At 38.6% G+C, this 12302-nt stretch overlaps 1 protein-coding gene across 50 annotated transcripts in view; it reads right to left on the reverse strand.

Annotated features, from left to right (window-relative positions):
* GTDC1 (glycosyltransferase like domain containing 1) overlaps positions 1–12302 on the reverse strand; it is a 452114-nt gene that overhangs the window by 98258 nt on the left and 341554 nt on the right. For 12 of the 50 annotated variants that reach the window (XR_010118861.1, XR_010118863.1, XR_010118864.1 and 9 more), the window contains one exon: positions 3585–3731. The exons of the other annotated variants lie outside the window; for them this stretch is intronic. Coding sequence is in view for 8 of the 12 variants with exons in the window: in XM_063631326.1 (XP_063487396.1) it covers positions 3585–3731 (147 nt within the window). In the remaining 4 variants the exon portion in view is untranslated. The remainder of the gene's footprint in view (positions 1–3584; positions 3732–12302) is intronic. 50 annotated transcript variants of the gene reach the window in all.

Consider the following 12302-nt stretch of genomic DNA (forward strand, 5'->3'; position numbering starts at 1 on the left):
TCCATGACACTTTATCACACAGTTCAATAGCCGTTACTTATTGATAGAGAATCAAAATAAAATAAAACCTTAAAAAATTATAGCTTAAAACCTGTAAGCCACATAATACAAATAGAGTGGCTACCCTCAAGGAGCTCACCGTCTATTGGAAAGCAAACCATTAGTGCTTAGAGCAGAGTGGGAGACAGACACATGAACAGCCAACTAACCTACGCTGGAACATACAATACATACAATGGCCATTCCAATTTTTTTTTTAATGGAGGAGAAGAAGAGATTAATGCTGACTTGGGGCCCAATAAAGGCTTAAAGGTTTTAGGTAAAGCATTTTGCAAGACAGAGTTGGGGAAGCTCTGGAGTCAGAGAACATGTGATCAAAGGAAAAAGGGGTAAAGAAATACAACTCCTCAGGAAACAAGATGCAACCCAAAGAGACTGGGATGCAGGTCCGGATGTAAGGTCTAGAGGGGTAGACTGGGCCAGACTATCAAGTGCTTTCTCAGAGTTCCTGGGCCCCATCCAGAAACTTGTCCTCTTCCCTAAATTGTTGTGTAGGGGAAGAAATGGGTTTCAGAGGTAGGTGAAAAAGAAAAACCATGGAAGGAGAGCAGAAGGGAACATGTGGAAGAGTAGAAAGAGAATCCAAGAGAGTAATATCACATTATTGAAATGAATCAAGAACCCTCAAAGAATGTGTAAAATGGGGCATAAAACACTGCAGAGGTGCTACAAAGCAGAAACAAGAAGCTTTTGGCCTTGTCACATCATAGGTCACTGGCTACTCTGACAGGCCACTCTGCTCCTGCTGAAAGAGTGGTGTGGGCGGAAATCAGACTGCAGGAGGCTAGGGTTTGTGTATGAAAGAGAGAGGCAGAGAAAAGGAGTTAGAGAGAAGGGAGGGGAAGGCAAGGTTGGACTTTTAAAAATGAGGCACATGGGCACGGTGTTATTCACTTGGGAACACTTGCTAGGGAAGGAAGCAGGATCCTGAAGAAACAGAAAGATCTTGTAAGATGGAAGGAGAAAAACATCACAACATGTGTGATCACGGTGTAGGGGAAAGCAAGCAGGATCTTGTAAAGATAGTGAACCTAGCTTTCTTGCAAAGAGAAAAATGAAGCTGAAAAAACAAAACAGCTTTAGGTGGCAGGTGTAGAATCTAAAGAGTTGCCTCATTAAAGCATTAGGTCAGTTCATCTATTTCAGTGAGGTGAACAGAGGTGGAGATGGACTTTCAGAAACTCACTGAGGCCTCAGGACAGTCACCGTGGGGACAGGGAGAGGGCATTAAAAAGGGCTGAAAGCAAGGGCTGATAGGCAACACTCAGAAACAATGGAGGAGTCACAGGAGCTAGAAACAAAGTCTTCGGCTGTAGGACCCTATGTACATTCCAGAACCAGAAAGCTTGTTTTGTGGGCTTCTATGTTTGTTTCACAAAGATCTTTAAATTTCTAATCTAATTTCAAATACCTTGAGGAAACTCAAACAAATACATAAGAACTCCCCAAGTAATAAATAGATGATTGTATACAGAAAGACAAAACACAAAGAATGGTACTAACCCCTTAAATATGCCCTAATAAAATAGTAAATTTAGTCCTTGATTTAAAATGGAAAGAAACCTGGGCATTTACAGATTATAGTTTCAAACCGCATAGGCCCCAAATTACTGTGGGAACCAATCAACTTCTTCTGGAAACAAATTCAAAATACTGACGAGATTCTAGAAACTAAAACATAACATAAAAAATTGCCACTGATCATCAGAAAAGGTAAAAAAATAGAATGACTATGACACTATCTTCAATTCTCCTAAAGAAATGGAACAAATGGTAAGAGAAGGAACATCTGTACATATCTGGAGAACAATAAAGCAAGTGAAGTAACCTATTTGTTTATGTCAGATAAAGAGTGCCAGGCAAGCTTAATAAGGATTTTAACAGAATCACACACTTAGCTCATGAAGGATTCATCAAAAAAAAAAAAAAAAAAAAAAAAAAGAAAAAAAAAATCAATGGGATTCAAACAACACATCTTCATTTTAGAAAACAGTATCATGACCCATCTTACTCATAAAATTCGTTTATATTGGCCAACATGTGAGCAAAATTGCAAATTAAAAGAGATGGGAGATTGGCTAAACGGTTGTAAACAACAGGAACTGGTAACTGACAAGGAATTTAGCTGTGGGCAAGGTGTGAGGCCTGCTTTTATTCAACACCTTCCCTAAATGTTCTCAAGGATGAATAGAATCCCATGTTAAGACAAGTTGCAGATGACTGACTTGATAGGTGGTAGTAAATAGGGACATGGAAAGATGCAGAATATAAATAGGGGCAGTAACCAAAACAGCTTACAAATCTCACAAAATTGAAACAAATCAAAATAAACCTTGAATGCAAGTAGGGCACATAGAAAACACCATTTAGACCATCCTGAATTGGACAAGATGAGCAAGAGCTGATTTGATTCAGCAAACTGATGCCATTTAGTTCTGGATCTTGTTGCACAGGGAAGGAAGACACTAAGTCTGTCAGGATAGAACCCTGTGCAAGTGCGGATGTCATCTGGGGCACCTGAGAACTGTATATGTTTGAAAATTAGAGAGTGTTTAGAAGAGCAATAATAATAATTAAGGCAATGGAAGAATTGATTTATGAGGACAGATTAAAGGAGCTAACTATGAATAGCCTGGTTAAGTGACAAAACAGAAGGGTACATAATAAGAGTCTCCAAGGAAAAGGAATAATTATTTAGCTTGGTACAAGGAGGTATAACTAGGAGTAACGGGATGAAATTAAGAATGGGAAAATTTAAGCTGAATTTCAAGAAAAACTCCCTGATGGTGTAATTTATTAGCTCATGGAATCAATTCCCTATGGAAATGCCACAGCTAGGAAAACCTAATAATAGAACTGGACAAGCCACCAACAAATAATATAGATAACAATCCGGTACTTGAAAGGAGGTAGTTACAAGCTAGGGTTTCCTTGTTTATAATATCTTTTCATATTTTTCTTATAATCTATTCATTATAGTGATTGTCACCAAAAGAAGTATTTAGGCAATTAGCCAAATCTAACAGGATATTTCCTTTAGTTGGGGAAAGTTTAAAACACTTTAGTTTTCATACACTCTGTGGTAAGAAAGAAGGCAGAAGCTGAAACATTTTTGTACGACTTTGTTACAATAAAGCTAGTCTTGAATTAGGCTGAACAAATGTATTAATAATTCTAAAAACAAAACAAAACCAACCACATCCACCATCCCACACAATCTATTCTGATTCTCTGTGCCATGAAACTCATATTTTCATAGACATGTTTAATATAAACAATTTATTGCCATAATAGAAATCAAGAAAACTTTATTTCAGCTTTTCTAAATGTAGCTCTATGGTCAATTACTTCACATCAATACCAAGATCAAATAGGCATAATACTAACAAGCAGTTTGCTTAATAATAGTCACCACACTAATTAACCCATCCAGAACATTCTTAATCAGACACTATTTATAATGTACAGTTAAGAGAAGCCTGGCAGTAAACTGTTCTATGCTAGTAGAAAAAAGAAAATAATACCTTACTGATGGGGTGAAACTGGCTTTTCTATAGAACTGGACAGAATGTTTGTGCTGTCCTGGCATTAATTCAATGATGTGACTATGGAAATAGGCACATGTCTGAACATTTCCTTTCTCTTTCCCAGTTCCAACTCTGGTGGAGGTGCTAATGAGAAGAGAAAAGGTCCCGAGGTAAGAAGTAAAAGAGAGAAAAGAAAGAGTCAGAAGAAAAACAGTAATCCACATATGTCAGGTTTCCCATTTAATAATTTCCCCATTTTTCTTAAATAAATTCTACTGTCCATCTTACAGAATGCTTCTTCCTGTTTCCAAATCTCTTAGAAACTCCATCAGAACCTACTTCTATCTTTAGAAATATTCGGATTGCCGAAATTGTTTCCAATCTGTTATTAGCCATGGGATCTCCACCCCCAACTCCTTCCCGACCAATAGCCAATATGTGCAGCAGAAACAGAGCCCCTCTCCTGCTGCCCATCCCCTCAGACTCCTTTCCTTCCCACCTCTGTCCGCCAGTATGGTTCCCGAGGCATTGCCACAAAACCCCAGTACTATGTTAGGCAATGTTTAAAGACACAGCTGGAACAAGCACTTTCTAGATCTAAATGTGTACCCCTCACCACAGTCCTCATGTCCAAACACAAACCTAAGATCGACCTATAGGAATAACCAAAGGCCTTTGCCTTTTTCATATCAGCCAGGAAAAGACTAGATTTGAGAGCAGTTTTAAATGCCACTAAGATTGATGGTAAGCAAAAGAAGTGCTCTGGGCAACTTAGCTTATTTCTGCTATAGTCGAGAGGCTAGAGTACTTGCAGTTGACTCACAGAGGTAGTCAAAAGGCAGGCAATAAGGTTAACACAAAACAAGTCAACTTTGGACATTCATGTTGATTCATGTGCCGTCGAAGAGAATATCATGGCTGAAACACATGCCATGGTGGAATACACTCCTCACAACTGTCTTTTTGAGAGATTTTAATAAAAAGTACTTACTATGGTAAGTTCAACCTACAGAATCTCATAAATAAATGCCCAAGGGTAAAAGTCCATATGACAGAGATTATTAGTCATCTTGTTTCTCAAAACACATTTAGAAGATAGCAGGTGAAAATTAATTAATTAGTGTATGATTAAAGGAAAGGAGAGAGCATGCGTAACTGATAAAAGATTATTCCGTATTTGAGCCAGTGAAGAGATATGAGGGTGTTAGTAACTGGAATAAGGAAACTGGCCTACATATGGGGCAGACAAGGAGAGACGGAGTTGATGAAGCTCAGCGTGTCTCACGTTCTAGCTCAGGTTTGGGGGAGGGAGGAGTAGTAGAGCCACAGTGTTGTATCCCTCAGGCTGGTGTTTCACAGGTGTGTTTTGTGCAACACTGATTCCATGGGACACATGTAGATGTTGCACCTGAGATGGTTTTGTGGGAAAACAAGTTTGGAAAATGCTAAGTTAAATAAAGTTAAACATTTCTTTACTATAAACTTCCCAAAGTACATGTTACTGTATATTATAAATATGTTCATTCATTAACTCATTCATTCAGTAAGTACCTATTGACTACCTAATATGTGATGGGGATGTGATCATTGTTTCCCAAGCTTACTGGAGTAAGAAACCTGTCCGCCTCCTCCTCACCCACCCCTGCAGGACACAGCTTAAGTATTAATGGTCAACAAAGGATACTCTGGGAAATACTACTTGAGGCCCTAGGAGGTGCACAGCCACAGTCTGAGAAGCATGGGGCAGCCAGATGGGCGGTGGCATATTTTATATAATAGAGATTGCAAAAGGAATGAGAAATACATTTATGTGGGAAAATGATGAAACCCAAACTTGAAGCCATACACCAATGTGACATATCAGTAGACAAACGGATGTCTAAAAGAAAGCAGGAGAACCAGTGAAAAAGTGACAGAAGATACGGTTCAAGGCTAATATGGATGACAGCAGAAAAAATATCAACAGTTTTTATCAAAACGATTTCTGTAGATTCCTGGATAGAAACCAAATTGAGGAGAAGGAAAATAGAAATTAAAAGAAATAACTTTTCCAAAACTAACTGGGAAGGCACATTGAGGCAGTTCAGCGATCTCAGGCCTTGGGTGATTTACAACAAAAACTATTCCTTGTTGCCAAACAATGTGTTGGAAATTAATTATAAAATTAACATTTTTAGAATCTAGCCACATAAGCAAATATCAAAGATAATTAAAAAATCATGCTAGCCCACATGTGTCCAATATATCACTTATATCATGAGCAGATTTATATAACCTATAAAGTATAAAAGTAAAAATTCTGATATGGCATTCTCATGCATACACAGACACCCCCATTCTTCCATCACACTATCTTCACTAAATAATGGAATCAAAAGCAAGGAAACCCATCCCAATTTAAAATGAGATGTCTGGAGACCACAACATTAAACAGAAAGACACACTTATCCTTGGCTGGTCGGCTGCAGTATGGCTGCATGCTCTTCTTTACTGGTAATGGCTAACAGCTAATATTCATAAAATAGGTGGCACATGTCTATGAAGGATGTTTCAGTAAGGAACTCTGGCAGAACATTATTTAAATAAACTTGAATCACAGATGAGCCAATCATGATGCACGCTGCACAAATGCTCTGAGGGAATACCCACTAGCCCCACCGTGGCTGTGAGGCTATGTTGTTAAGTATTCAATGCTTGGTGCCTGAAATTTTGCTTCTCATGGTACAAACTTTTAAAGCCAACATGAAATATTGACAACATTCTGTGAGAGGATACTGAGCAAGACTGTCTTGCTTGAACTATGAAGAATCTGCGATAAGATAGGAAAAACAGGATCCACAGAGACTAACTCTAAGTCAAAATTAACAAGCGAACCCTACTTATTGGCCCGAGTAATACATGCTGAAATGGAAAGAAAATTTGTAGTTATCAGACTGACCTCATTAGCCATGTCTGGTCCCAGGGATACGACACTCAGCGAAGACAGCATCTTCCATTGAAAAGAGAATCTTCCATTCTTAAAAAGAGAAGCTTTAGCTTTCTCTTCTCTGCTTTAAAAGGTGCATCATTTCCTGATGTCTGTCCTTTCAATAGCTGGGATATATATGGGCTGTTATAAGGAAAAGATGGTTCTATTTCCAGCAGCCTATTCTTTTATACTTTTATTTCCCACTACCATTTCTAAGAGTCATTTCTGAAAATCTAACACTTTCCAGATAACCTTATTTATACTATTTGCTTACATGGCCTCTTCTGGCAACACAGTTTATGTGATTAGCATTATTTAACTTAAATAATTATGCCTAAATTCTCCATTCTCTCTTAATTTCAAAGTGTTTAGATTGTATACATTGCTAATTTAACTGCCTACTAGTATGAGCAGTTTGTCTTATTCAATTTTATAAAATCCCTTTAGGATATATTCCTCCCACGCAGAAAATTTAAGGTCCTTATGAATGTATGAGAATAAGAAAAGCTACCTTACATGTTGCCAGAACAAATGTTTATCAAACCCAGAGCCATCCTTGCTAACATATGTACACTCACTTCTCACGATCCCCACTCCCCCCTAAAAAGAGCTCTCTAAGAACAACAACAAAACTCTCTCGTTTACACAAGGTTTACTCTAGTAATTCAACACAGTTTGGCAGAGCCCTAGGCTAAACTGAAAACAGGAAATCTTTATTTTCCTACCTCCACTTTAAAGCATTCTCCGCCCACTGGTGGTCAATTTCCTAAGGTCTTTATACTACTTTCTCAGTGCCCAGGTAACTCCCCATACCCACCCTCCCCTCACCCACCACTGCCACTATGGGTCTCCTTGCAGCCTGTCTTGAAACTATGTCCCATTTTGGATCCAGCTCTGAATCATGCTGGGCTCTCTGTTATTGGTCTTGTTGGAAACTAATCTTGAATTGTTACAATGCACTCATCATATTTTGTGCTCAATGCATTACACCTTTCAACAGAGGCAATACCTTAACTCAACGGAAGTAATCACAAATGGGGTATGTTCAGGTACCACAGTAAGCCTGTGAGGAAGATTATTTTGGGGGACAGGTAAATAAATCTCTGTGAAGCACCTCAAGTTACTCCACTCAAGTAACAGGTTATGTTGAAGTGGTGAGAATCCAGGCTGTGTTGGTATAGAGGATTGCACTGGCACTTCCTCAGTTTTGGAGTTTATTCAAATCAGTTAATTTTTCTGAACCTCAGTTTTCCAATCTGTAAAATAGGATAGTCATATCTGTGCTTGTAAATTTCTTGAGAGCATTAAAAAGGAGAACATGTGTCGGGCGTGACGTGTAGTAGGAGCTGACTAAATCTAAGTAAACTTGCCATTCCTTGCTCCCCTACATGATGTCCATATTTAAGCCACGTTGGGTAACACTACATTCCCTAGTCAGTCAGTGACCGACTCACTGCGTTGACTCAGTAAGCAAATATTCATTCAAAAAATATTTAAGATCCTTCTACGTGCAAGAGGTTGTGTCTGCACAATGAAGCTTTTAGTACGTATAGTGACATTTCATACGTACTGATTTTGGTCTGTTAACCCCCCAAATTGTAAATTACCCATATAATCTTTAAGCTAAACTGTGTTTACTAAACTATGTTATCTTTATCACTCAAATGACCTAACTTTTTTCAAACTTCATAATTTGTTCATCATTTTTTCTATTTGAAACTCAGAAGCCAAGTTTCAAAAGCTTCTATTTATTCACCTCACTTAATATGATGATAGTATAGAACAATAAAATATTTTCCCAATATGGATCTGAAGTTATCTCTTCCAAGCAAGAGGAAGTAGCTATTTCCCACGTACATTTGCTCTTTCTGTGTAAGAATTTACCCTGTTCACAAGTGTTCTCATTACCTTTGGAATCAAATGTCTCCTATAACATCAATAAAGCATTGATGGAAACCCAATCACGTGTTCTATTCCATGATATTTTAGGGGAAGCCATCATTTGGAGGTTGAAAATAGGATGGGAAAATGTACTGCTGTTGAAGAAAGGATTGCTTTCTTCTTTTCAAACAAATATAAGAATTCCCCTAGGACAGTGTTTCCAATTACAGAGTCTCCTTTGGAATATGACATGATTTTACTGAATACTATGGCAGAAAAAGGGCAATGAGACAACACTATGATGGGTCAAATTTCCTGAACAGAGTATCAGAAAAGTAACAGAGAGGAGACACTATATTTATGTTGATAGTGACAAAAATATGCTATTTTGAGAGATGAACAAGCTATCAAAACTGATGAGAAAATTTAGGGAATAAAAAGGAGAAAACGTATGTGAACTTTATTCTAAAGCCAAATGTTACTTTTTTTTTTTTTTTTTTTTTGAGACAGAGTCTCACTCTGTCGCCAGGCTGGATGGAGCACAGTGGCACGATCCCGGCTCGCTGCAACTTCTGCCTCCTGGGTTCAAGCAATTCTCCTGCCTCAGCCTCCCGAGTAGCTGGGATTACAGGCATGCATCACCACGTCCAGCTAATTTTTCTATTTTTAGTAGAGATGGGGTTTCACCATGTTGGCCAGGATGGTCTCGATCTCTTGACCTTATGATCCACCCGCCTCGGCCTCCCAAAGTGCTGGGATTACAGGTGTGAACCACTGTGCCGGCCCAAATGTTACTTTTTTAAAAATTAAAATGAATAAAAAAATTTAAAGATTTGTGTTTCAGAAAAGGAGTTTCTCTTTAAAATTTGGTTGTGAATAAAGTCATTTAATTTTTCTAAACCTGAGTTTTCTCATCTGTACAGTAAGAATGAGGCTAGTCCTGGACTTCTCACAGAGGTAAGGATTAAGCATCTAATCAAGTCTAGTGATTATCTTATTGTTATGAGGCAAAATGGCATAAAGGGGTCTAGGCATATTGACTGGTTGTAAATTAAGGGCTCTGTCACTTTTTAGCTGACCTGAGAAAAGTCTTTTCCATAAGAATCAGTTATGTCATCTGTAAAATGGGGATAATAGTAACACTGCCTTGCCGAATTATGTTTCCATGTTGCTTGGCACATATTTAGAACTCAGTTATTACTGACCATTATTTTTTATTATTGATAATAGTGGTGAAGGTCATCATTGCATTTAATCGTTACTAGAGAAACATTCAACATTCTAAAAACTCTAGTCCAAGACTCCATTGGCCCTTTCATAATTGAGCCTATTTGATAAACTAGAGACCCATGCTTTCTTCAAGACATATTTTTCTTATTAGTTCTTATACTTTAGCCATCCACTTAAGGCAGGTACTTTTAATGTTATCTTCTTTTCTTTTGTATACTAATCAAAGAATTGTACTCATGCCTAGAGATACATTAACTGTAAAAATGTCCAATGTTATTAATTAAACTAATATATTCCTCCATTTCTATTATGTCTTTCCTATGATACTGTTTTCCACCTTTTACTTTTCCTTGTCTTTACTTACATTCCTTCATTTTTCTGAGAGATTCTGTCATTTTCCTTCTTAAAACTGCATAAACCAGGAAAATAAAACCAGGAAATTTAAAACTTCAGTTTCCAGATCTGAAGCATGAACAGATGGACATAAAAAATCTAGTCTTTTTTTCTTTTTCATTTGCCTATCCACAACCTGAATACATCAAAATTACCAGCAAAGCCAACTTTCAACATAACCACCTTTTTTTTTCTTTTGGCTCCCACGTTAAATGTTAGGACACTAAGTATTGATTCAATTCAAATTGATTATATTGCTACCTAATTTTTAAGCCACAGAAACTGACCTCATCCAGAATTAATATTGGAAGACATAATTTTGTTAATTTTACATCTGAAATAAAACCTTTAAGGATACAAAATGAGGTATAAACACTTCTACTTACTTCAGCTTTTCTACACGTTTTAGTATTTCTTAGCTTGGAAAAAGGGAGTAAAAATAAAACAGATGGAGAAATTTGAAATATCTGACTTGCTGGGCCATTACTCATTACTACAATATAAGCAAGGCTTGAAAGCAAAGACAGCAAATACTCAGCAAAAACACTGAGTGAAAAAGATTCAGAGAAAGAAACAGTCATTCCTCACTCAACAAAAATTAGGGTGCCTATTATGTGCCAGGTAAATTAGCTAAGATGTCCTCATGGAACACATAATGTGGTAGGTGCTTCACTCAGGAAAGAATTAGGTGCTACAAGATGAGAACCCAGCCCTAGAGAGGGAGTTAGTGCCAGGGAAGGCTCTCTAGAGAAGCTGATCTTAAGCTGTGACCTCCATGATAACTAGAAGTTAGCCAGGTATGTGAGCAAGAGCTGGGATGTGCTAAGAGTAACAGCATGTGCATAAAGCCCAGGGCAAGAGAGAATACGGTCCAGAGATAAAAATCAAAATATGGCCAGAGCGTTGCCTGGGCAGAGATAGATGGGAAGGTGTAGGGAGGGGAGGGACAAAAGATGAAGCCTGAAAAGTAGGCAGGGAGAGGCCTTTCTGCCCTTAATGATACAAGTGAGGGGTCAGATTGGGTCTGAATAAACATTTCAGATACGGCTTGAATGGACTGGGGCAAACATGCTGGAGCAAACACCAATGTTCAATCCTCCCTTGCCTTTTCAATTCCTACTAAAATAATGGTAGGGAATTTATTTAAAAGGCATAGGCTTACAAGGATAAAATGAAAAACTGGGAAGGACTGCAATGGAAAAGAACGTGAACCAAATTTCAGAAGATGGAAAGCAGATGGATGAGTGGTGGTCGAGCAGAGAGGGGGAGGCAGAATGTGTCCATAAGCATGCAGGTTTTTTGTGTGCGTGTGTATGTAGTTTTAGCCAAGAAGAAGGTTGCGTGTTCCACAGAAACTCTGAAAGGCTCATGAATTTATCAGTCCAGGTTCCTCTATATAGAGGTACACTTGTGGAGCGACACTGAAAACAGAAGAATTGATAGTGATTTTACATAGAGAGAAATCAAACCCCTTGATAACTTCTCTAAGCCCATGCAGCTCCCGCTTCAACAGCAGAAAGGATGCTTCCTAACTTGAGGGGTTAAACCAGAGACCAGGGGAGGCCAAAGGCAAGGGTGAGTGAAGTGAAAGTACACGCATTCATTGGTGATGTTTCTCCAGATACTTTCACCTATTTGGCTCCCAGATAGCTGGAGATTCCCCTTCTAGGAAATTATAAGAATCTTTCTCTGGAAACTAACTAAACTGACTTAGTGAAACTGAAATGTGGGGATGCCACAACAAAATAATTAAATTTGTTTGTTCATTCCATGAGAAAGGTCACTAGTCAACAAGCCCTGTCTCTGAACAAAGAACTTCTAATCATCTGTCACAGTCTTGCTCTCTGATATCAAGGGACAGCCAGGAAACAGCAGACATTTGAGGAAAACTCATAACATGAAACAAACAAGACAAAGCATAAGAAGGGAACTTGTGATATGGAAGTGCTGGAAAGGGAAGAGCATGGTCCCTTTAAATGATAGGGAATGGGGGAAGGGAAGTGCTGGGTAGGGGAGGGTGGGCTCCCTGGCTAGGGCTCCACCCCCATGGACCTAGGTGAAGACAGGCATTGCTCGCCTAAATGTTGCATTTCCCAAGAAACCCTGTCCTGCCACGCCCCCATCCTGTGCCTATAAAAACCCTGAGACCCCAGCAGGCAGACATACAGGTGGCTGAATATTGAGAGAAGTACATCAGGGGAGGAATACACGGGTGGCTGGACATCCAGAGGAGCACACCGACA

Source organism: Symphalangus syndactylus, chromosome 22 (genome assembly GCF_028878055.3).
Source record: "Symphalangus syndactylus isolate Jambi chromosome 22, NHGRI_mSymSyn1-v2.1_pri, whole genome shotgun sequence".
Lineage (NCBI taxonomy): Eukaryota > Metazoa > Chordata > Mammalia > Primates > Hylobatidae > Symphalangus > Symphalangus syndactylus.